The 24669-nt window shown below is 50.3% G+C and overlaps 1 protein-coding gene across 3 annotated transcripts in view; it reads right to left on the bottom strand.

Moving 5' to 3' along the window:
- The window catches only part of Sbk1 (SH3 domain binding kinase 1), a 253873-nt gene that overhangs the window by 204388 nt on the left and 24816 nt on the right, over window positions 1-24669 (bottom strand). For 2 of the 3 annotated variants that reach the window (XM_051192934.1, XM_051192933.1), the window contains exons 2-4: window positions 10931-11163; window positions 9656-9858; window positions 5924-9120 (exon numbers count right to left, since the gene is read on the bottom strand). In XM_051192934.1, coding sequence (XP_051048891.1) covers window positions 8305-9120; window positions 9656-9858; window positions 10931-11156 — 1245 coding nt within the window. In that variant the 5' untranslated portion in view covers window positions 11157-11163 and the 3' untranslated portion in view covers window positions 5924-8304. Of the gene's footprint in view, window positions 1-5923; window positions 9121-9655; window positions 9859-10930; window positions 11164-24669 lie in introns of those variants that run through there. The other variant, XR_007835025.1, reaches the window with a different exon arrangement.

The following is a 24669-nucleotide window of genomic DNA, read 5'->3' as shown; positions in this document are numbered from 1 at the left end:
TGTACATCCACATCACCCCCTGCAAGGATCAGGTACATCGCAGAAGAGGGTATGGGACGGATGTAAGAGCCAAACAGTAGGGAGGAAGGTCATGGAATGCTATTTCATGATATGTGTTGTGCAACTCTTGAATGTCTGTAGTTGTATGCACAGGACACGGACAAAACAGCCCTTAAGTAATCACGATGGGGAGAGGCTCATAGGACTCTGACACACCCAGGTAAGCTAACAGGGGAAGGAACTCACTGTCTTCAGGGGTCTACCCGCTGGTGAGCTATTCATACTCCACACCCATGAGACTGCTCCTGGTTAAAGTCATAAAGCAAAAGCAAAACAAATGACAAGGAAAAACAGATAGTGGAGCATGAGTTTGACCAGAGTGCACTGAACACGTGTGTGAAATTGTGGTATCTTGCTTGTACAGATAAAGCCTCCAGACCTCTATCGTTAGCTAGTGGCAAGCTCCATTCTCTGACCTTCAGACAGGCTTTATTTGTACCAGCAAGATATCACCACAGAAACTGTCAAAGTAGAAATTTTAATTTTTAAAATGGGGCCCAGGGAGGTACAGGAAGTAAGAGCGGTTGTTGCTGTACAGTCATGAGTACCGGAGTTCAGAGCCCCAGCATTCACATACACGCAGGCATGGCTGGTGCCTGTAAACCCAGCACTGGGGTCAAAAGCAGGCAGCTCGCTGTCCAGCCTTTCTAGCCAAAAATGATGACCTGGTTCAGTGAGAAACCCTGCCTCAAGGCAGTAAGGTGAAGAGTGAGGTAGGAAGACATCTGAAGCGCTGCTCTTGCCTCTGAGCACACACACACAGGCACATGTAAGCAAGGTGCACAACCATTTAGGGTAAGTGCACAAGTGAATGCAATAAAGGAAGGAGCCAGGGACAGAGAAACAGAAAAAAGCAGTGTGGGAAGTGGAGGAAGTCCTGAGTGAAATTATGTTGTTGACATAGGCATAGCCATATCAAGGACTCCAATGCTTCAACCCCATGAGAATGGCTAAGCCTTTCTTCCCCTGGTAGAGCTCAGAGGGACTTTGAAGTCTTCCTGTCTGGTCTGAGTGTGGATGTTGAGAGTGTGCCCCCAAAATGCCCATCACAGCAAGAATGGTTTATTATACTCATGGCCTGAAGACTGATCCCCTACAGAGACTGTGCCTAATGAGATTGTTAAACCGTCTCCTTGATCCAGCAGTATGGTATAAACCCTGCCTGTTTATCTGTATATAGTAGCCCTGCCCATCTGTTCTACTATATATAATACTCTGAGCTCCAGATATACTGCAGTTTCTCTATCCAAGAGCCTGGATCACCTGATCTCAGCTGAGATGCTCTGAATGAGATTGGTCCCTGTGGGCTTATATATTTGATAATTAGAAGGTATGGCCTTGTTGAAGGGGGTTTGTCACTGGGGGTGGGCTCTGAGGTTTCAAAAGCTCACTCCATTCCAGCTGGCTCTCTTTGCCTCCTGCTTGCAGATCAGGATACAAGTTCTTACCCACTGTCCCAGTGCCTGCCTGCCTGCCACCGTGTTCCCTGCCACGATGGGAGTGGACTCACCCACTGAAACTGTAAGCAGGCACCAATTAAATGCTTTCTTTTGTAAGTTGCCTTGGTCACGGTATCTCCTCACAGCAACAGAAAAGTAAGTAAGACACCAGCTTTCTGTTTGTCCGTGTGTCTGTATGTTTCCCATTTCTTCATTCCCTCAGCAAGTCAAGCCAAGTCTCTTGGGAGCTGTGGACGAGGCAGAGTACAAGGTCAAATAGAAGAAAGGTAAAAAAAGAGTGGAGAAGGAAGTTATAAAGAGGAAGAGGAGGCTGTGGTGGTGCACGCCTTTAATCCTAGCACTCTCCTAGCATCTGGAAGGCACAGCTGGATCTCTGTGAGTTAGAGGTCAGCCTATTCTACTTAGTGAGTTCCAAGACAGCCAGGGCTATGTAGAAAGACCCCATCTCAAAAAGCAAACAATTTACCTTATAAGTCATCTTACAACTTCATTTGCAAACAAAGTAACTTTTATTTATTTTTAAGTAATTTATTTAAATTTACTTTATGTACATTGGTATAAAAGTGTCAGATCCTCTGCCATGTGAGTGCTGGGAATTAAACCCCTTTCATCTGGAAAAGCAGCCAGTGCTCTTACCTGCTGAGCCATCTCTCTAGCTCTGCAATGGGAAATTCTTTAAGAAAAAAATATTTTTACACTTAATTTTAAAAAGATTTTTTTATTGTGTATGAGTATTTTGCTTGCTGTATGTATGTGCACCATATGCTTGCCTGGTACCCTAGGAGGTATGTACATATGTATGTGTGTATGTACATATGTACGTACGTATGTATGTATGTATGTATGTATGTGTACCATATGCTTTCCTGGTGCTCTCAGAGGCCAGAACAGCAAGTTGGAGCCCCTGGAGTTGGGTGGTTGTGAGTTACCATGTACATTCTTGGAACTGAACCTGGGTCCTTTGGAAGAGCAGCTAGTGCCCTCTTCAGCCACACTTAATTTTTAAAGTTTTAAAATTAAAAAATAAAGATCTTGCTTAATCTGTATAGTGTGTTGTAAATCACATGCTTCGGACAATGAAATTTACACAGCATCAATCCAGGCGTGTTGGTTCGGTCCTGAATCACAGGGCATTATGGAGGCAGAGAATCTCCTGAAACTTTGAGATCAGTGTCTTCTTCACAGTGAGTCTCTGACCAGCTAAGGTTAGCCAGTAACAATCTTGTTTTGGAGGAGGATGAGGATGAGGGATAAATAAATAAAGAAGGAAGGAAGGAGGGAAGGAAGAAAGGAGGGAAGGAATCATATGCCTAAGGGCAGCTCTCTCTCTAGGACTTCCATCCCAAGTATGAACCAACCCTCATCTCTCCTTAAACTGGCAATCTCAAATCACGGACTCTCCTGAAATTCTTCTCTGTCCTATAGTCAAGGGTCCAGCTTCTCTGTGGTGAGATGGCATCGTTGAACTCCACCTCCCGGGCTCCACTGTTGACCTGCTTTACCTTCCTGGTGAGATTTCTCTTCCCCCCCACCCTGCAAGAGAGTGCACACAGCTTGCTAGTATGGTGCCAGCTTCCTTCCACTTTGTTGCCCTTCTGCTTCTCCACACCTTTTAAAAGAGACATGTTTTTATTTGTGTGTGTGTGTGCAAGCGCAGGCACACACACACACACACACACACACACACACACACACACACACACACACACACACAGGCATACACTGATACTGAAGGAGGCCAGAAGAAGGCATCAGATCTCCTGCAGCTGGTGTTACTAGCTGTTGTGGGGTACCTGGCTTGTGTGCTGGGAACCACGCTCAGAACCTCTGGAAGAACAAGAAGCACTCTTGACCACCACCATCTCTCCAGGCTTGTGTGATTTCTGATGCTATTTCATTCTTTCTGGCTTTAGGATAGGACAGTGGTTCTCAACCTGTGGGTCACAATCCCTTTGGGGGCTTGAATGACCTTTTCACCAGGGTCACTTAAGGCCATTGAAAAACATGGATATTTACATTAATATTAATAACAATAGCAAAATTGCAGTTATGAAGTAGCAATAAAAATAATTGTATGGCTGGGGGGGGGTCACCACAACATGAGGAACTGTACTGAAGGGTGGAAGCATTCGGAAGGATGAGAACCACTAGGATCCCGTTTGTCATCCTGTTTGGTTTCTTCCTGTGTCAGAATGCCAGGAATCACCACTAGATGGCATACAGGACCTTCAAGCTTGCTTTTGAAGTTGCTCCTTCCAATATCCTTTGTGTTGACACACTTAATCAGGGACTGGCAAATTGGGAAATTTACATAGGACTCAAGAAACATTTTTGTGCAGAAAAGGAACTTACTTCTGAAGTTCAGTGTCAACTGGAACTTTAAAAAACTATATTTATCTACTATTGGAGTAGGGACACATGTGGATTGCAGGGGGGATATGAAGGTCAAGAAACAACTGACACTGGTGTGGTAGCATACACTTTTAAGGCCAGCACTCGGGAGGCAGAGGCAGATGAGTTCAAGGCCAGCCTGCTCTATAGAGTGAGTTCAAGACATAGAAACCCTGTCTTGAATAATCAAAATAGATAGGTAGGTAGGTAGATAGATAAATAGACAGATAACAGGACACAGGACTCAGTTCTCTCCTGCTATCATGTGTGTTCCAGGGAACCAACTCATGGTGGTAACACACTCCTACCATGTGAGCCATCTCACTGGCCCAATTAGACCTTTTGATATTGAATTAGTCTAGAATGAAGAATCTGGACAGTAAAGGACACCAAGACCCCAAATTTAAACATCTCAGAGGCTGTAGGGACAGGGATCCTCTTGTCACACATAGTGAGGCTGGATTCTTTGTGATTAAAACATTGGCGCAACAGGGCAGACAATGGTTTTTTCTCCAGAGGCTGCAGGAAAGCGTTAGATTTCACAGCAGTAGGAGGTTCACGCCCCCTGGTGATAAATATTAACATTCTCCTCTGGTAACCTGGGAGGCTGTAAACACCAAGCTGGGTCAGCATGCTGTTTGCACTTGTAGATTTTCCCTCCACCCTTCATCATTTCAGAAAAGTGATGGGCACACTCAAATAACTTTTATTTAATCTTGGGCAAGAGTTCTCACCTCTGATCTGCTCAGACTGGAATTTTCTTTCTCTTTCTCTCTCCCCAATCCCATGTCATGAATAATTATATAACCTGTTACATATTTTGTCTTAGAAGCTGAATTTCAAAGCATGAGCTAGGGGTTGTCTTGCTTACTTGTAGATCCTCAGCCCCTAAGATAGTATTGGATGTTCATTCATGAATTTCGCAAATTGTGAAGTAGTTTGACGTAGTTTCTTTAATGTACCCTGCCAGGCACAGAAGAGACAGTGGGAAGTAGTGGCTTGCTCTCTCCTGTATCTGCCCTTATGGAGACTTTCCTTTGGATCTGAGCAAGGGTTCGAAAAAAGGAGGGGAGGCAGGATTCCTGGGAAGGTCTGAGCGATCGGGGTGGGGGGGGTGGGGGGGAAGTTAAAAGCCCTAGGGGTCGAGCATGCTGGGTGTCCATGGAAGAGGAAGAGGACACTGGCAGCAAGTGGCACCAGTAGTGGAATGAGGCTGGACAGCAACCACCAAACCAGGTAGAGCTTGTAGAACCACTCCAAGGACCTCAGCTTTGACTTGGGGTATCATGGGGAGCTACTTAGGATTTCTTAACAAAGTGATAAGTCTTTTAGTGGGAGAGAATGGCTCGAGCTACCAGAACTTGAGGGGACTCCAGAGTTGCCGGGAGGCCAGCAAGCAAACTGTTGAAAGGGGGGGCTGCTGCATCCAAGGTGGGCATGGGAGGTGTGTTAGGTGGTCAAATCTTGATAGGAGTGGGTCTGAAAGCAGAGAAGACTGTCTGCTGATATGGTAGGCAATTAATATTTCTTTGATTAATCATATACTTCCCTATAGCCCCCCATTGTTTTAACTTTTACTTGGCTCCTATTGCCCCACTGTGCCCTTGCTCAGGCCCAGTTAACTTAGAATTCTCTAGCCTGTCTTTCCAGAACTTTCCCTGGCATCTCCAAACCTGGTGACCTCAGTTATGTACCCTCCCAAGCCCTGGCCTTCTGTGAGTAGCATGCTTCCGTCAGTAGCCAATGCTGTGCCCTGTCTGTTCAACTCACTTTTGTACCGCTAATCTGTACACCATATGCACTTGCTAAATGTTTCCAGGAGCGGTGGCCATGAAGTTTCTGTTTTGGCCCAGGCTGAATGGGTCTAAGCTGAAGCTGAACTCTAAGCCAGGACAATTCTCTGCTCCTCCCACTCCAGTCCTGGCCTGGACCCTGCAGACACTACCCCAGGGTATGCCACCATGCTGTGGTGGAAAGGCCTATGTACCCCTCCCACCCTGCAGCCAAAACAATCATTTTTCTAAACTTTTATTTTATAGCAATTGTCATAGTTAGAGAAGTAAATAACACATTTAAAAACCTCCTCAGGTCCAAAGGATGCCAGAGTATTTACAAACACATGGGGTTGGGGAGGCAAGACAGGAGTGTGAGGCTTGAGGGTTTGGGTTCAACCCAGGCCCTGCCCCAGACTTGGACAGATGCCAACCACCAGCACTGTGCTGTGGGCTCAGCAGCATCACACAGCTCTAGGGCTCTCTGCTCACAGGATCTGATCAGAGACCTCTAGCTAACTGAAGGCCCCACTTCCTATCCAGGGAGCTCCCCTACACCCCACAAGCCAGCTCAAAGGGGCCCCTGGGAAGCACCAAAGGACAGGGGCAGTGTGACGGACACACAGGCTGGGACAGGTGTCAATAGATGATTTGGCCTGCCCTGGGGCGAGATAGAGACACGCACATGAGTGTACGTACATGAACAAACTATACCTTCACAGAAAAAATGCAAAGGGGGAGGTTTCTTTTGTGGTTTTTGTCTTCTAAGTCTCCATGTCTACGATGTTATTAATTTTTTGCTATTATTATTATTATTATTTTGTTTCTTCAACAGTGACAAACTGAGGTAAACATCTGTAACCAACACCTCTCCTAAAGGGCAAAGGGTCCCAACCCAACCGACAGAGACAGTACCAGTGGTGGCTGCAAGGGCGGAGCCTGACCCAGTCTGAGTCTGGTTCAGGGCCAGGCTGGCTGCCACCTCTGAACAGTGGGGCTGGGCTAGGTACCTAAAGTCTCTTCTGAGGACTACCATCCTAGATACTACAAGGGAGAAGCCTCCCACACAGGATCTCAACAGAGGGCGCACGCGGGATGCGGGATGTCTACTGTGGAGTCTCGCTTCCTTGTTATTGCAGATCAGGGTGGAGAGGCCTAAGGCAAGAGGAGAGGTGGCGGCTGGGAAGAAGGGCCTGATGGCCCCAGGTGGGCCAGGGCAGTGATGCGGGCCTTCTGCTCTTGGCAGGAGGAGGAGTTTGCTACTTACCTGGCATATGTGGGCCCTGTGTCCACTAGGGAAGTGGTGGCACCCCAGGAAAGCGGGGCCAGGCCCTGGAGCAACCACAGTTTGTAAACTGGACTCAGGCAGGGCAGGGAGACCTATAGCCCTTTGTGGTGGGAGTGAGGGGGTATGTGGAGAGGTGGGGCTCCAGGCTGAGGGGTGGTTGGTATTCCTTGTAGCTAGCCAGCCAGCCCCAAGATGGAACCTCCTAAACAACCCAGAACTTTTGAAGGGACCCTAGGAGAGGCAACCCAGGATGGTAAGTGGGCAGTGCCGGGCAGAAGGCACAGCCTCCCTGTGTTGAGGTTATTGCAGGGGTTTCCCTAAGCCTCCACGTTGAGTAGGGGTCCCAGAGGAGAGCCGGGGCAAGGTGAATTCCTGTTGTGCTCCCTGAGCCAACAGCACGTGTCTCCTGGGATTCCCTGAGGAGTGTGGTAAAACTCAGGCCTGGCTCTTGGTATCTGCCTGGTGAGGTATCTGGACACTCAAGTCACCAGATACACATCACACTCACTCCCATTTCAATGACTTCCTGTCCCATCCACGGATGTGTTCCTCCCCTTCAAGGGTACTGGCCTAGAACTGAGGCTTATACATGTGACTCTGACAGAAACACTAATAACTAGCACAGTCGTTTCCCTGCTTGTTGAGTGCCCAGGGAAGGAGCAGCTGGGCTGTGAACGCACTCTCCTGCCCTAGGGACACAGGAGTGCCAAACCTCGTGTTCTCCCACCATCTGTTCCTCTGCCCCCAGGAGGGGCACCTACTGGAACTCTGTTCCCAATGGCCTCGTGGCTACAGTAGTGGCTCTCCCTTCTGGGTTCAAAGTCCCCATCAGCAGGAGGAGGTGAGGGGGTTTCACTAGATAATCGGGTCTGTTCCTGCACACATTTGCTACATTTAGGGGGCTTGGCCTCTCCCTCTGACCACCTGGGCCACAGTTGTCAACTCAGTGCCTGTTCCCAGCCAGTTTCTAAGGGTCTCACGCCTATCTCTGCCCAACACCAAAGCCCCCGTTCTGTGCCCAGGTTTGGATGGAAGAGTATAAGGTGATCTGCCAAGGGGTGTGAAGCGCCAGGAGTGTCCAGGTTCCAGAGCTCAGTCTGGCCCACAAGCTCCCCAGCCTTTGTCAGAGGCCTCAGCTCCTCTGGGCTGAGACCGGCCAAACACAGTCATCTGCTAGCTATGTCACCAGCCCACCACCGACCCGGGTGTCTGGGCCTCCTAGTCTACGCTACTCCCTCCCGCTGCGCCGCGCAGTGGCTACTCCTTTTCCCCAGTATGGGTCGGAGCACCCGCAGCTTCCCCGCAGCGCAGCGGCTGTGCTGCTCCTAGCAGCTCAGACGCAGATCTCGATGGCCGTGGCCAGCACCACCTGCCCTTTGCTCTTGTCTGCACGGCCATCGGTCCTGCCTGGGGGCGCAGGCGGAGCCAGACCAGCCTCGGGTACGGGTACGGGCACGGGCACGGGCACAGGCACCACGCTGGGTGGCGAGGACCGAGGGCCGCTGCCACTCTCGGTGAGCACAGTGCGCTTGAGCGGTGCAGGAGCCTCGAGGCGCAGGGGCCCCGGTAGGCGGTCCCCGGGTGGCTTGCGTGCACGGTGTGAGGGCCGCCTCCGAAGCTCAGACGTGAGCTCGTGCTTGAGGAAGCGGAAGACCTCCTTGGCGGGCCCGCGCCGCTCCGGCTCGAGAGCCAGCAGCCGCTGGAACATGCGTAGTGCAGGCTCGGTGAAGCGGCGCCACTGTGATGGCAGCCCGGGCAGGCGGCCCCGCTGCCAGCGAACGAACTCCTCGAAGAAGGCATCGGCACCCGACGCAGCCTCCCACGGGAAGTTGCCAGTGAGCACGCAGAATATAAGCACACCGAACGCCCACACATCCACGCCTGTGTCCACCGCGAAGCCATCGGCACGGCCCGCCTGGCACACCTCGGGTGCTGTGTAGGGTATGGTGCCGCTCACACGCTTTACACGGCAGCCCACGCGCCGCGTCATGCCGAAGTCAGCTAGCTTCACACGGCGGCACTCACGGTCAAACAGCAGCACGTTCTCGGGTTTGATGTCGCGGTGTACCAGCTGCCTGCTGTGCATGAAGTCCAGTGCCAGGCCCAGCTGCTGTACACAGCGCTTTACTGTGTCCTCGGGGAGCCCCACCTGCGGGGAGCAGGGAGAGCTGCTCAGGTGTGGCCCGGGTAGCCAGGCCCGCCAGACCCACCTGCCCTTGGCCCAGTTCCTTCTTTCAGGCCCTGCCACCTGCTCACTTGGGAGCCACAACTCTCCTGTCCTCTGGGCCTGCCTTGATCCTGGTACCTCCTCGTCCTCCCACCTGGTCGGATAACTGTTCCTTTGCTGGGTCTTTAGACCCCAGCCCTTAACAAGTGGAAAGATCCAAACTCAGTACCAGAACCCCTTCCACTTTTACCTCCTCTGGGGGCCTCAGTCCTTGTTCATTTGCATATTATTTGCAATGTGGAGGAGTCAGCAGGTTTGTATGTATGCCAGACCACTAAACTACCCTCCCAATTTTGGGGGTAGGGTCTCACTAATCAGCCCAAGCTGGTGTAAAAACCCATGATCTTTCCACCTCTGCCTCACCTTCCCAATTGTTGGGATTACAGGCATACACTACCACACCCTTGGTACTCCTTCCAGGATTTCATCTCCCCTCTCTTGCCACTATGTGAAGTACCTGGGGAGGGATGATGTCAAACAGGTCCCCAGCAGGTGCATACTCCTGGGCAAAGACATAGCATTCCTCCGTCTCGAAGACCACATCAAAGACCTTGATGATGAAGGGGCTGGATGACAGGCTGTTGGTGATGCTCACTTCACGCAGGAAGTTTTTCAGCTTTGTCTTGCTCTTATTCACAAATTTCAGGGCCATTTTGGTGCCTGACAGGGCCACAGCAACAACAATGAGACCTTCTCCCTCACAGATACGTCCTTCACACATCTGGCTGTACAATCTGCACTTGCAATAAGGCTAGTGGAGCCGGTCAGCATGATGTTCTTCTCATGGCACAGTAGAGGGATATCTAAGTCAACCTAGCAGAACAGGGCTGACCTAGGTCTTCTACATTGCAGCCCTTGGTGGGGTGGGGGTGGGAAGAGGCAGGAACACTTGCTGCCTCTTGCCCCAAGCTACTTTCCTCACCTACTCTTCTCATGTTATATTTGTCTCCCTAGCTAAAAGCATGGCTCCAAGGCTCAGGAATCTGCCTTGTATCGTTGTCTCCAGAATTCATTACACAACAGGTGCTCAGCAAATGCTAGCCAACGGGGGAGTAAGAGAAGCACTGGTTCCCAAAACTGGGCAGGGATGTGTACCCTGCTGGGCACGCAGCTGTGTGGTAGCAAGAGAATACTACACACCACAGGTCCCTCACATTCTTCATACACTAACCCTAACCCAATAAGGTCCACACTCATTCTCTTCTTTGCTAAATAGAGGAGATGGGTTACATTGCCCAGGGTCACACAGAAAGCAGTAAGATGCCCTCATGCAAGTGTTCTTCCTGCTGCCTTAGTTGTCCCAGAGGCTCCTCATGCCCTGGCAAGTATAGAGTGTCATCCTAGTTCAAACCCACAGTAGCTCTATGACCTTGGCTGACTGTCTGAGCATCAAGGTCTGTGTCTTTATCAAAGAAACAAATCCAGACCTACCCCATAGAGCCACCTCCCCACACCCTCTAAATACAGTGTACCGTACCCAAGAACTTGTCTAGCTCCCTAGCATCAGGTGTCACCAATGTTTTCCAGTCACAATTTCCAGTAATGTCCTGTCCCTTGGCACATCTGTCTCAAAGGTGCCCAGGTGGCCTATCCCTCAGCTTGGGCACTTTGCTAACTCCTACTGTGCAGTGTATCCTTTCCATATGACTATCTGCTCTGTACCCTTGCTGGCCCTCTGTCCAGGCATGTCCCTACCCCAACCTTAATACCCTGCCACCCTAACAATACTCACCTGTGCCCTTGTAAGCCACCAGGTCAACCTTCCCGTAGGTCCCTTTACCCAGCTCCCGGACAAGCTCATAGTGCTTGGTAACGTCACTGGCAGCCAGGGTGCGTAGTGTCAGCGCTTGCATGTCCTCTGTGAGGAGGGGCACACCTGCACCTGGTACAGGGGCGGCCCCCGGCCCACAGCAAGGCAGGGAGTGGAGCGGTTCAGGCTCAGGGCAGCCCACGCTCATCTTCTCCCTGTTGTGGAGTATGACATGATGAGTGACAAGCAAGCCCCTGCTCCATCTACCTCCTGATTCCCCAGCAGCTAGAAAATTCTCAGCTGGGCCACAAGCAATGCTAGGCATTGTTAATCCTGTCACCATCCTGAAGTTTCTGGAGATAGTCACTGTCCCTCATTAACACTGTGTATCACAGACCCACATGTCTCACGCTCTAACCCACACAGTGCCCAGCAAGCACACAGGTTTATGTCACACAGCAGCAGCCACACATATGCTCCCATTCACAAGTTTTGAGTTTCTGTTGTGGGCGGTGCTGGGGGGGGGTCAAATCTAGAGCTTTGCACATGCTAAGCCTGCGATCTGTCATTGACAGACCTAACCTCATTCACGAGTGATGATGGGACATCTGTTTGCCAGGTGTCCATCAGAATCTTTGGGACCCCAGCACTGTATGGCTGCATGAGAATCTTTTCCCGTGAGGGTTCAGAAACATGGGTAGTAAACACAGTGAACACACAAATGGCATTTTACAGCCAAATGCAGGGTAGGCTCAGGAGCATGGAGTGGGGTCAGTTAAAGGCAGTCTCTGCCATATCAAATGCCTCAGCCACACTATTTTACCCCACACAGGCAGGAGAGTGCCAGTGTGGCCACACAAGACAACAACCCCCTCTGATGCATACAATGCCTAGGGCTCCACGGTCTCAGCCTGAGACCCCCCCATGTCCACAGCACATGGGGTGAAATCCAAGGCTGAAGACTGACTCCGTGATAGTGAAACCATTACCCAGTTTGGGGCCCTCATTTGTTTCCCACCTTATTATGCTTTGCTTCATTTTTCTGTGGTTTTACTGGGGTTTGCTTGGTATAGGATAAACTACATATTTAAAACACAATTTGATGAGTTTTAACACATGAATATTCATGAAGCCATCACTGCAATCAACATAATGAGCATATCTGTCACTCCATCAGTTTCCTTTTGTTCCTCTAAGCCTGCTCTATCTCCATCCTTATCATCCAGGCAGCCATCCAGAACCTTCCCTTCTTAGCTGTGGTGTGTGTGTATGCATGCTATGGGCAGGGCCTCTCCCAGGTGCACAGGGCAGGTGTACACATGCACATGAGTGTTTCAGCTGGAGGTCAGCATTCAGGCCTCCCATAAGTGGCCTCTCATGCACCACAGACCCCTGCACACATCACAGCTATTCTGCTCCCTGAAGAACACAGCAAAGAGTTCCATCTAACATGATGCATGACTTCCAAGCCACTTGGGCTGGGTTTGATGACCACATGTCACGTACTAGTTGGACATCCCTGAGCAGGTTGTTACATCTGTGCCTATTTCCTCATCTATAAAGAGATTTTAAAACGGAACCCACTTCCCATGAGCCACTGTGAGGTTTAAATAGGCATGGAGCACCTGGGGCCCGGTAAGTGCTCTGTAGGTGTGTGCCATGCAAAGTCTCCTTCACAGCCCCAAACAGGCTCTGCCACAGCCATCCCAGGCTGCACTCAGTGATAGGTAAGGATGGTGTAGTTTCTCCTTGGCTTCAGGGCTACCAGGGCCAGGAGCCCATGCTCATTTGTGCACTCACTTTTGGACAAGGACTACAATTCCAAGCTGGGAGCACCCTATAAGCCCTGGCCAGCCACTCCCTTCCAGGTCAGGCCCTTTCCCTTGCCTTCCCTTCCTTTTAGTCAGCACGACCCAGCCTCCCACTTCACACAGGGAGGAGGAACATCAGGGGGGAACTTCCTGGCCTCCCACCACACATAGGCGGAGCTCCATCTGTGCCATCCTCAGCAATAGCTGGGATGACAGAGCCCCCTCCCTGCACCGGTTCCCACTTCTACTTCCCCAGGCTCCTGCCGTCCATTCATGAACCAGCTCTGTTCACAGACTCTGTTCTCACAGAACCATCCCGCCCCAGCTTCAACCTTTTTCTGAGTTTTATTTTGACTCTAGCTGAGATGCCACAGTATCACCCTGGGAATTAGTCTGTGGCATGGCGATGCTTTCACAAATCCCCCCAGACAATGGTGGAGGAACAAATCCTGCTTCCCCTTCCTCACTACCCGGCTGGGTTCCTGTCACCAGTGTCCAGAGTCCCAGTCCCAGGCTAGGATTCTGTCACAGCCATGACTGGGCTATACTGGTGAGCTGGAGGGAGGAAGGGAGTTTTTCTCAGCTTCAGGGGTTCTGGGACCATAAGCTCTGTCAAAATGTCCACCAACTATTTAATGAGGAGAATAAGTTAGTATCCATGGCTGGCTTCATCTCAAAAGGGAAGAAACGCCAAGTCTGAGGGTGTCCTCGGGCAATTGTCCCAAACCTTTCAAGGACAGTGTTTTTCCTGAGGGTTCCTGATAAGTACACAGACATCTTCATCTGGAGCCTTCTCCACTCACAGCTGTGCTGCTGTGCTGGTCATCTGATACGTGTACACTCCTGGAAATGGAGATGGATAGCCTAGTGTGCAGGTATTTGTACTCTCATGATGCTATGCTCCCAGTTAAGAGCATCAGCCTGCTCAGTCATCTCACACTGTTTCTGTGTCCTCTGGGACTTTGATTGGCAGCTGCAAGGGGCTTTATTCCTTCCATACATAGCCCCCTGGGCCTCAAAACTGCCTCTGCAAACTTTAGAGGCTGCTAGTCAGGCCAGTGTTCTTGAAGCAACCTCTACTTTCCACTTCCTACCCCTGTGCCTGACCTCCTAAGTGCCACTGTCCTCAGGTCCCTCCCCTCTATGAACCTCTGCTGCCTCAGCACACGGGCACTGCAAGAGCTTAAATCTGTGTGTCCCCCGCTGAGCATGTTGGGGAGGATATCTTAGCTGTACCCACCTGTCAACAAGACAGAGGCCAGGCCCACTCCATCCTCTCTGCATCGCTCCCTAAATTTACGAGGTAAGTTTTGGGAATACCCAGCCATCTCTTCCTGCTGTCATGTTCTCCACAAGGTGTCAGCAAGAGGCAATGACCGAATTCACATGTCTGTCCCTGCTGCTATCTCAATCCCTCAAGTACATGCTGCCTCTGACCCACTTACCAAACATGACAATGGATGCACAGTGGGGAGCTATAGAGATGGCATGGGCCACCCTACTGTGAGCCATTTCAGCTGGGTGATCTATAGCCAGGCTTGGGCCTCAGTTTATACATACATTAAAGGTAACAAAAGTATCGGACAGTGGTGGTGTGCCTTTAATCCCAGCACTAGAGAGACAGAGGCCAGCCAGAGCTACAGAGAGAAACACACACAAAACAAACACAAAAAGACCCCCAAACCAACCAATCAAGCAAACAACAACAAACAACAAAAAACAAACAACAACAACAAAAAAACCCAAAAACCTCAAACAAAAAAGATTAGCCAAATTGTACCTACTGCAGCCAACCCATCACAAGGGCTCCACTAATCTTCTTAACTCTACAGTGTAGTACTGTTATTATATGATGAAACGAAGCACAACTAAGCAGCTTGCCCACAGTCACACAGCTAGCATTGGAACTGGATCCAAATTCCATCCTTTAAATCAGTTCTTTCCCAAGATAAGTGTTGGGAACAATACACCCAGATCCTGCAGTAGCTGGGTGGAGCCTTAGCCAAGCACACCCATGTCACAGTTCCTGTTGGCTGTGTGGTGCCACCCATTTGTTCCTCACAGTGAAGTCACATGGCTCCTGGTATATGACAGCATGAGACTGAGTGAAGCACGACATGCCTAGTTCCTGAGTGGTGGGAAAGATAGGCAAATCTGACATTAGGGGAACACTGTCCTCCAGGAACTGACTTCACACACATCCTCTAGAATGGACTCAGCTATAGACTATACCTGTGAACTCCCAGCACCAGGAAAAGGGTCACTGCTGACCTCTGCTTCCTCTTTGCTGTTGCTCAGCAGGGCATCCACTCTGGGTGATGACTACTGCCCCAAGAGACCCTTTGGGTGGTGCACTACCAGGGTGTGTCCCCTACTGGCCCTGACATCCATCTATGCAGCTGATCTGGAGTTTTCCCCACCCATTAGGTGGGCTGCTGTCTTGACCACCTGACTTGTGTATACTCCAGGAGATGGAGATGGACAGCCTAGTGTGCAAGCATGGCAGTCCTGGCTCCACCACATGCTGGAAGGCTACCATAATGGGGGAGGGTTTCCCAAGCGAGAATCAAGACTGAACCGCCTACCACTTCCTGTTGGCAGGCAGCCTGGGTTGGGCGCCACCCTGTGATGCTACACCCAGTACAGCACCTAGCTCACAGTGCTTTGGAACTCTTATTCCTTACCATAAGCAGAGACAAGCACACACAAACCATAAATGTATGTACACACAGAGACATACACACACACACACACACACACACGCGCGCGCGCGCGCATGCAAACACGAGCACACATGCAATGCATCAGCTTGGCAAATTTCTCCTTGCTGAATCCTCACAAAACCCTGAGGGGAGGGCAAAGAGCTGCCTGTGTTGTAAAAGCAGCTTACCTGTAGTGTGACTTATACACCTGTGAACACGTTAGTGACTTGAGCAAATGTACAGAACTGGGCAGCCACTGCCGCTATCGAGTGATGTTTTCTGTTCTACAGATAATAACAGAGGCTCAAGGTGTGCTGATTTGTCTGTGGCTATGGCAGAAAGCCAGCTGCTAGCAAAGCTTCCTCTTCTACAGTACAAAATCACCACACTTGTCAGCCTCCTTCATGTGGCCATGTGGCTGGCTTCCCCCACTGGGAAGAGAACACAAGTGACGTGTATTACTGCCAGCTCAGGGCTTTTTCCAGTTGCAGAAGCCTTCCAGAGCAGAGGACCCCTAAACCCTCAAATATGGTAGAGAAACAATGAAGGTGCAGCTCGGGTCCCCAAAGCAGGGGGTGAAGATTATTCACCCATATTGTTCCATGAGTTCCTAGTGTGTTCCATCCCTGAGGCATGGCTCTTCAAAGCAGCTACTGCTAGTCTCAGTCAAGGGTTATGGAGCAGGAAGACAGAACTATGCTTTGCACCTGCTTGAAACATGGCCAGGCTCCCCAGAAGGGTGATCAGAGGCCAAGGACAGAAATGCAATCACAGGAGTGGGTGGAGGGCGACCCATCTGCAGAGAAGAGGGCTTGCCTTATCCTGTCCTATGGGAGAATGGTGTCACTGTACTTAGAGCATTTACTGTTCTGGTTGCCCTTCACACTGAGCTAGATTTAAATCAAGTAACCACCACAGCAAGCGATGGGGCTGCTATATCCTCACTTACATAGAAGTATTCCCTCCAAGCCACACAGTGAAACCTAATCGTCTTTCTTTTTCTGTCTCCTTCTTTTGAGATAGTGTCCTGCATAGCCCAGACTGGCCTCAAACTCTTATTCTTCCTGCCACTACAGTGTGTAGCAGAAGCTGGAGTCTTGGGGGGGGGGGCTAATGTGGGGAGGGGGCGGTGCTGTGAGGCAGGGCCTAAGGGTACCAGCCAGGCCTTTCTTGTTTGTTCTCTTGCCCTGATTGACCTGCAACTTGCTATGTAGAGCAGGTTGGCTTAGAATCTGTGGTCCCCTTGCCCCTGACTTCCAAGGGCTGGGATTACAGGAGTGAGCCACAATGCCTGACTCTAGCCAAGCCTTTCTGATCCTTACACTAGAGTCCTAAGATTCTCTGTCCTATGTTCAGGTCCCCTACCTTAAGTCCTGGATCTTCACTGTGTCCCTGGCAAGGGCAAACCCCAAGGGTATCTTAACAAAAGCCTGGCCTACAACTACAGGATACTCCAAGCAGGCCACCTCACCTCTCCGGAAAGGGTTACTCAAAGTCCCTGTGGAAAAAGCTCCTGGGCACCAGAATTTCAGAGCTGAGTGCAGGCAGCCCAGTGACTTCTTCCCCTTCAGCAGTGGAAGGCAAGAGCTGCAGCAGCATTCTCAGGCTTCCATGAGGAACCAGCCCTCACACTTCAGCCCTCTCTGCACTGCCTCCCTCAGACTGGAGTCAGACAAACTGTCTTTTCTACCCTGCACTTGTTTCAGTTACCACACACAAGGTAATGGGCCTATGGTATTTTCATACATGTCTGTCATTGCACTTTGCCCCACGCTCCACCCCAGCTGGACTGAAAGTCAGATCTGACTCAAGTCTTGCCTTGCTCATACAGCTGCAGTGGTTGTTTGAGACATGTTCTTGTCAGGGTGGCACTGAATTCACCATCTTCCTGTCTCTGCCTCCCAAGTGCTAGGATTACAGGTGTGCAACACTATACTTGGCCTTTGCAGTGTTGTTGTGGCTCCTTGAATAGCCACATGGCATGTCCTTGCTCAGTATCAGTTCCCCTTTCTTTGGGCAGCAGCCCCACTCTCTGCTGCCCATGTGTTCACAAGGGTGCTCTCTACACTATTAGGGTTCATTATTCTATCTGCCTCAAGATAGACATATACCCAAAGGTGACCCACTGCAGTGAAGCCCTGGGATTTCTGCTGGAACTATGCAGAAACCACATCCCCGGCTCTGGGTGTGCGACTGAGCCAGAGGACACAGGGGTGTAGCTGATGGGAACTGGCTGGCCACACCAAGGGGGAAACCTGCCTGACAGGGAATCAAAAGAGATGTGCTGACAAAGCATGCCTGAGGCCAGTTAGACTCCTGGACATTATTTCATGAATCAGTGAGTTTCTGTTCTGGCTTAATTAAGCCAGCTGATTGGGTTTATATAACTCACAAGCTAGACTCCAGACAAGTGTACCTAAAACCCAGCGCGAAAGCCACGAGCTCCTTGAAAGCCAGCCCCTGCCTTAATCATCTTGCTATTCCCAGCACTGAGCCAGGGGGTGACAAATGCCGGTGAATAATTCCTTACGTGTTTGGGAAGTTGTAACTTTTTATATCTTGGCTTTCCTGAATGTGACCCTGCAGGCACACAGTTACTTTTCTAGCACCACATGAAGAACTGTTGCCCCCATTCTGCAGATGGACAGACTGATGGCCAGGGGCACTGCACCTGTTCTCAGTCATACAGGTCAGTGGCAGGCTGGGTCAGAAGTCAGGATGTCCTTGGGAATGAAATGCTATGGCTCTCTAACAGTCCCAAGCCCCAGGGTATGAGGGAACAGCTGTGAGGAACTAGATAGATGCTGTGGACAGACAGGTGGAGATGCCAAGAGAAAGCGACAATAATGAGCTGAATCCTTACATTGTCCCATAGTGTGGGTACAATTACTGTCTCCAGCTTACAAATGAAGAAACTGATGCACAGATATAGTCTTTTCTGTGTTTTATGCTGGGGATCAAGCCTAGGCAAATTTTGCATCCCCAGCCCTTTTCATTCAGAAACAAGAGTCTTGCTATGTAATCCAGGCTACCCTCAAGCTTTTGACCCTCCTACCTCAGCCTCCCAAGTAGAAGGGATGATAAGTATACACCACCAAGCCCAGATTGGTCGTATCGCTATAGCAAAATCATCAATCCAGGAAGCAGTGGTACCAGGCATTGTCATTCTGTGACCCGAGCTTAACCACTGCTTTACTCTGTAACGTGAAGCGATTAGTTTCTCTGCAGCAACTCTCTTTCATAGTGGAGGCTCAGAAGGGCTGCCCAAAGTCATGCAGCCTATCAGTTCCAGGACCAGGACTGAATCCCTAGCTTCTTGGGCTCCACATCCTTTTCTTTACTCTTAAGTCTTCAGCTTTGGGTTCCAGGTTCCCTCCAACCCATCTTCAGCACCACAGGCCTGGACAGCACCCTGAATAGAGCCTACAAGAGGAAGAGTGAAGGGGGAAATCTGGCTCCAGACAAGGAGTGAGCCAGGGATGGGAAAAAGACAGAGCTGGATCTCCAGTGCCAATGCCAAAGTTCTCACAGAACTTTGCGCTCAGCTTTCTACTATTGCTATAAAAAGTAAGTGGCCTTGTACAGAAGCAAAATGACATTCAACGGATACAAGCAGCTTCTTTCTATAAAGTAGCTTCTAGAAACAGGCTTGAAAGTTAAAGGGTAGGTGGGTCTGGAATTTTTGCAGAGAGCCCCAGACCAAGCAGCTATGCTGCTGGATACCATATCAAGTAAGGAAGCCGCTTCTGGAAAACACAGCAGTGGCTATCAGTTCCCCCGTGCTCTCTGGGCTTCCAGGTCACTCCACCTGGTCAGATGGTTTGTGCGTTACTTTGAAAAGAGGAAAGTAAAATAGGTTTCTCATTTGAGTGCACTTACATTGAGTAACTCCAGATGCCATACATCTGGTGTGCTTGACCTTGACCCAAACTGGCTTCCAACTTCCAATCCTCCTGTCTCACCCTCCACAGTAGCTAGAATGGCAGGTATGTGCATTGTTGCTATCTGTTTTGGAGACAGCACCTATAGCCTGTCACTCCCACTTCCATTCTCTTCACTAGCCCGTCTCATTCCAGTCTTTCCACTGGCCTGGTCCCCTGTGATTTGCTTCTATGCTCCACCTCCACCCTGGTTTCCTTGCTGTTCCCAGGCAGTCATACTCCAGCCTGGGGCTGTTCCTTCTGCCTGAACAGCTCCTTCCTCTATGCCCACATGGCTCTTCCTTCAGTGTTCTGCTTGGATGACACCTTCCAAACCAGGGCCACATCCTGCCCTTCCGTCCCCCGCACCTTGCTCTATTTCTCCCCAGTAGAACGTAGCGCCTTCAAATGCATTACATAATTTACTGACTGTGATGACATCCACTAGCTGTATCTTTCTCCCAGTTGGACTAAAGCACCCAGAGGGCAGCGACTTTGTGACCTGGCCTTGCTCACTGTGAAATCCCCAGGAGCTGGCGTGACACCTGGCACAAAACAGGTGCTTAGTAAACATCTGTTGAATGAACAACTGAATCTCTTGGGGACTGAATGAGGAAGGATAAAACTTTACCAGGCATAACCCTGCATGGTTTGGGGAGCAGAAGGAAAAGGCTGGATGAGTCTAGATGGCAGGTACTGCTAGAGGATGGGCTGGAAGAAGGCAAGCAAATGTGAAACCTGCCCTAGTGGGCCATCAGTATCAGGACCCCCCCCCCAAGGAATGGCACACCCTACTGCCTGTGCTCAGCAAGGTCCCCTGTGGCCCCAGAAAAGGCAAACTAGTCTGCTACCCATCTGCTCCTGAATGGTCTTCTTGAAGGTTGTTCATATGCTCCACGCTGGCTTTCTGAGGACCACATCTGCTTACACTTTGACTCTTCTGCTTACTTCTGGGAACATCATCGTAGCACATGCCTGTTTCCATACCCAACACTTGTGGGTCAGGCCCCCTTTGTCTAACCTTTTGAGTCAGGGTATTGCTGATAAATAGCCAAGTTAACTTCAAACTCATAATCTTCTTGCCTCTTCCTGTGTGGTGTGTGTACAGACATGAAATGCAGCCAGCATGCCTGGATTGCTCCAGTCCTTTGACATCAAGACAACCCATCAAGTACTGTATTCCAGTCCAAAACTCAAAAAGAAGAAGGGGATATTCACTTCAGTCTCCTTCAGGGTGCAAACTCTGGTCCTGTCCCTTTTTAGTGACATGACTGTGGATAGGATGTGCCCTCTACTGATGCTTCAGTTTCCTCATCAATAGAAGTAGGGGCTCAGGGTGCCCAGTGAACACAATGGGCTACAGTGAGAACTAAGAAGGCATTTCTTACATGCCTGGCATGAAGCAGAGGCCTGAGAAGAACCAGCCAGATGGAGGGACCTGGCCTAGTTCTCCTGCTGACTGAGGGTAAATTTGCCCTCTAGTTCACACACAGAGACCATCTTTATGCTGCTAAACCTTACTCCTGAACTACCTATAGCTAGAAAAGTCTGTCATCACCAGACTTGTCCTCCCTATCAGCCAGATCCGGAAAGTGGAGACTTAGGAGTGTCCCCAGGTCAAGTCACAAGACACATCCTTCCTCATTATCCTTACCACCAGAGCTGCCTAGAGATCACTGTGCTGTGAGGCTTCAAGACTTAGAGACTGCCTCTCTCTCTTCTAACCAGCGGCCCAACCCTTCCCTAGCTAGGCACAGCCTTGGTAACTATTAAAGTAGGTGACTGTTACCAAATAGGTTGTCTAGTCTCTCTGGTCCTGTGAAAGGCATAAGTCCCAAGCACCAAGAGGTAGGGTCCCCCAAAAGGGCCACGGAGCAAGCCCAGGTCTTTGTGAAGGCCCCCAAAAACTTATATAGAAGATGCAGGCGATCTGGCACTCGGGATTTGGTACAGAGTAGGGCAGTGGGCACAGAGGTCATCTGCCATTGGCTGATGGGCCAGTGGCTTGGCTAGGTAGCCCCCAGTGAACAAGTGTTGACCTTGAGAGAGACAGCTGGTTGAGCAGAGGGTCTCTGGAGAACTAGGCTCCTCTCCAGCCCCAGGTCTTCCCTGAGCTACAGTGGGACAAACAAGCCTGCAGCCAGCAGAGCAGCCCATGCCAAGGCTCAGGTGGTTATTATTCCTAGCCACTGGGTCCTGTGCAAGTTGTTTGTTCCCCGAGTTTCAATTTCTTCCAGTTAAATGGGTGTAAAAACTAAAGATACGGTTCAGTGGCAGAGCACCTGTCTAAACGTGCCCTGGGCTCCAACAGCAGGAGGAAAATGGGTATAGAATGGTTCAGGTTCAAGAGCCACCACTTAGAAGCCACTTAAAACTGCTTTAGACACACTGACTCATTTAAACCTCAAATACCCTTGGGAGAAGCTATTTATGTCCTTATAGCCAAGGAAACTGAGGCTCAAAGAAAAAGATTAAGTGGTTATGTCCTAGGTCACATAGCTAGTCAATGTTTCATCAAGGTAAGTCGTGCACCTAGTACGTGCCCTACACTGCCCCTGGATCTGAGAACACCTGGGAGTTACACAGCCCAGGCTTGAAGGAGCTCACACTGTGCAGTGCAGTAGTCACTAATGGTAAAACAGATGCACGTCAGGCAAGGTGCTATTCCAGGGGAATACCAGGGAGCAAAAGGGAAGAAGCATGGCGATACAGACCTCAGCAAGGAGCCAAAGCCTCGGGACACTGTACTGGGACAGCAGAGGGACTATGCAGGTGCTGAAAGCTAAGAGGTTAGCAGGGTGAGCCAAGTTACTGTCCTGGAGGAACTCAGAAGACAATCTCTCAGTAGCCTGAGAAGTCCTCAAATAAGCTGAGGCTTGTTCCCTGAGGGTGAGGCACAGCATGTGACCCTGACCTGGGCCTTGTCTTGGGAGACTCTGGGGCAGCTGGTTGCACACCTCTGGAACGGCTGGTGCCCAGGTGACATCCTGGAGAACAGCTCCACTATGCCTTGTGTTGTGTGTTTGAGAGGAAAGTAACCAGAACCTTCCCTGAACCTTAGGGAGACTGCTTCATCTCAAAGCACCCCCCCTTTTTTTTTCTTCTTTTAGAAACAGGGACTCACTATGTAGCTTTGACTGGCCTGGAGTTCACTATTAGATGGGCTAGCCTCAAACTTAGAGATCTTCCTTACTGTCTCCTGAGTATAGGAAACAAAGTTGTGTGCCACCATGCCTGGTCACAGCCTATTTCTTCTCTAAAAGTGGAGCTGCTGTCTCTTTTTGCTCAGGGCTTTTGAGGACTGGTATTAAAGCCAAACTTTGGGGTAGGCCAGTTGCTATTCATAGCACTTTACAAATATCCATTAACTCAGCTCTCCCAATAGTCCTACAAGACAAGAGCTAGGACCCTTTCTTACAGAAGAGAGATCTGCGGCACAGAGAAGTTAGGCACATTGACCATCCATAGCCACACAACTGTGCCCAGAGTACTTCTGAAAACTAAGCCGCCCTAACTTTGGAAGAGGAGAACTCCTGACTCCTGGGTCAGGACTGGCTGGCACCCCAAGGTGAAGTCTGAAGAGCCCTGGTGTAGTCAGAGTCCTATTCCCAGGAGCAAGGGCAGCAACTCCTACAGCCAAGGATGGTGCTGACAGACGGGACGCTGCATTGAGGGGGTGGAGTTGTGCAACCGCTATGGGGTCATCCTCTCAGGTCTGATGAGGGGAAGAGGTGGTTTTATGATGCCCAGCCCTGCCCAGTCTCCCACTCGGAAGCCCAGATGCTGCTGGTATATTCTAGAACCCTTTTGTGAGGGCTCAAGCTGCAGGGAAGGAGCACTAAACTGAGGGAAGTCACAGCAGGTCCCTGACTGGGATCCACTCATCTGCATATGGCAGCAGGATGTGGGAGACCAAGGCAGGCAGAGCTGAAGCCTGCCTCACCGGCTCCAGGCTTCTGGACCCCCACAACCTCTTTCACTGCTGGGAGTACCCCCCTTTTGCAGTCAGCAAACACAGCCCCCACTCCACTAGTCCAAGGTCAGGTTGGTTACTGGATAGGCACCTGATGCCAATTCAACACAATCCCCTGGTGAATATAGACCTGGGCTCAAATCCTGCCATAAGCTTCGAAGCCTTAGGCCACAACTGCTGTCACCAAGACCCTTCCCTGGAGAGAAGTAGGGAATAAAAAGAACCTTCTTCCCAAGGTCTGAGCTAACCTACAGACCTGACTTCTGCAGGGCTCTAGGACTGGAAAACAGTCCTCTTTGCTCTCCAGCTCTGCCAATTACTGCCTTCAATGACTCCCCACCCCCCAAGCCCTACATTCTCTAGAGCAGCTCCCAAAGGAAACTCGGCTATCTCCCTACACTCTCCATAAGAGCTAACAGTCTCTTACCTCATTCTATGTAGTAGACCTTGGCCTAGGCCCTTTTCTGGCTTTAGTTCATCCTACATAGTATTCTCCCTATTTTACAGCTAAATAAACTGAGACCCAAAGCAGCTAAGTGCATTTCTAACCCAGGGGACTCCAGAGTTGGTGCTGTCCACATGGCACTCTGCCATCTTTTTTGACCTCAGGCTATAGCAGACCTTTGCCCAGGAAGATGACATACCTTCCAAAGCCAAGGCCAGTGGCTAGGGCCTGTGCTGGCCTCTGGCTCTGGCCCAGTTATGTGGCAATCAGTTTCATGTTTAGGGAATGTCAGAAGCTGGGAGGGGCAAGGTTACTTTTTTGTGTGCTGACTTGGGGATGAAACCCTTGCATATGGCAGCCATGAGCATCATCCTTTGCCCAGTGTTTGAGCCCCCCATGCAGGCCACTTATTCAAAGCACAGAACTCAATCCTGGAAAGCCAGAGAAGAGGAAACCTGGAGAACTTTCACTTCAATCCCGTCTGCACAGATGGGTAAATTGAGGTCAACAGCAGCCTTCCCGGAGTCCTGTCAGGATTAGCCTTGATCCTTGGTCCTTTGCTCCTAGCAGAGGCCATGCTGAGTGCTTCCAGTGCCGGGGAGTGTGTGTGTGCTAAGGAGAGGTGGAATTCAAGTGGAATGTGGGTCCAATCTGGAGAAGTCTTGGCTGCTCTCACTATTGACCCTAAGTCTCCAGATGGGCATTCTGTGTTCATCCTAAGCCAGCCTAACCCTGGCAGGGTGCACATGTGCTTGTAGACTACACACACAACAGCTACTGCTGAGCGATTGTTTTTTCCAGCTTCCACTCCACCCTGCAAACCTGGAGGTCAGAAGCAAGGCTGTAAGGTCACGTCAATAAAGAACAAGT

This window comes from Phodopus roborovskii, unplaced genomic scaffold, assembly GCF_943737965.1.
Source record: "Phodopus roborovskii unplaced genomic scaffold, PHOROB, whole genome shotgun sequence".
Classification (NCBI taxonomy): Eukaryota; Metazoa; Chordata; class Mammalia; order Rodentia; family Cricetidae; genus Phodopus; species Phodopus roborovskii.
Note: the sequence above shows the minus strand (reverse complement) of the source record. Positions and strands in the feature narration are given on the sequence as shown.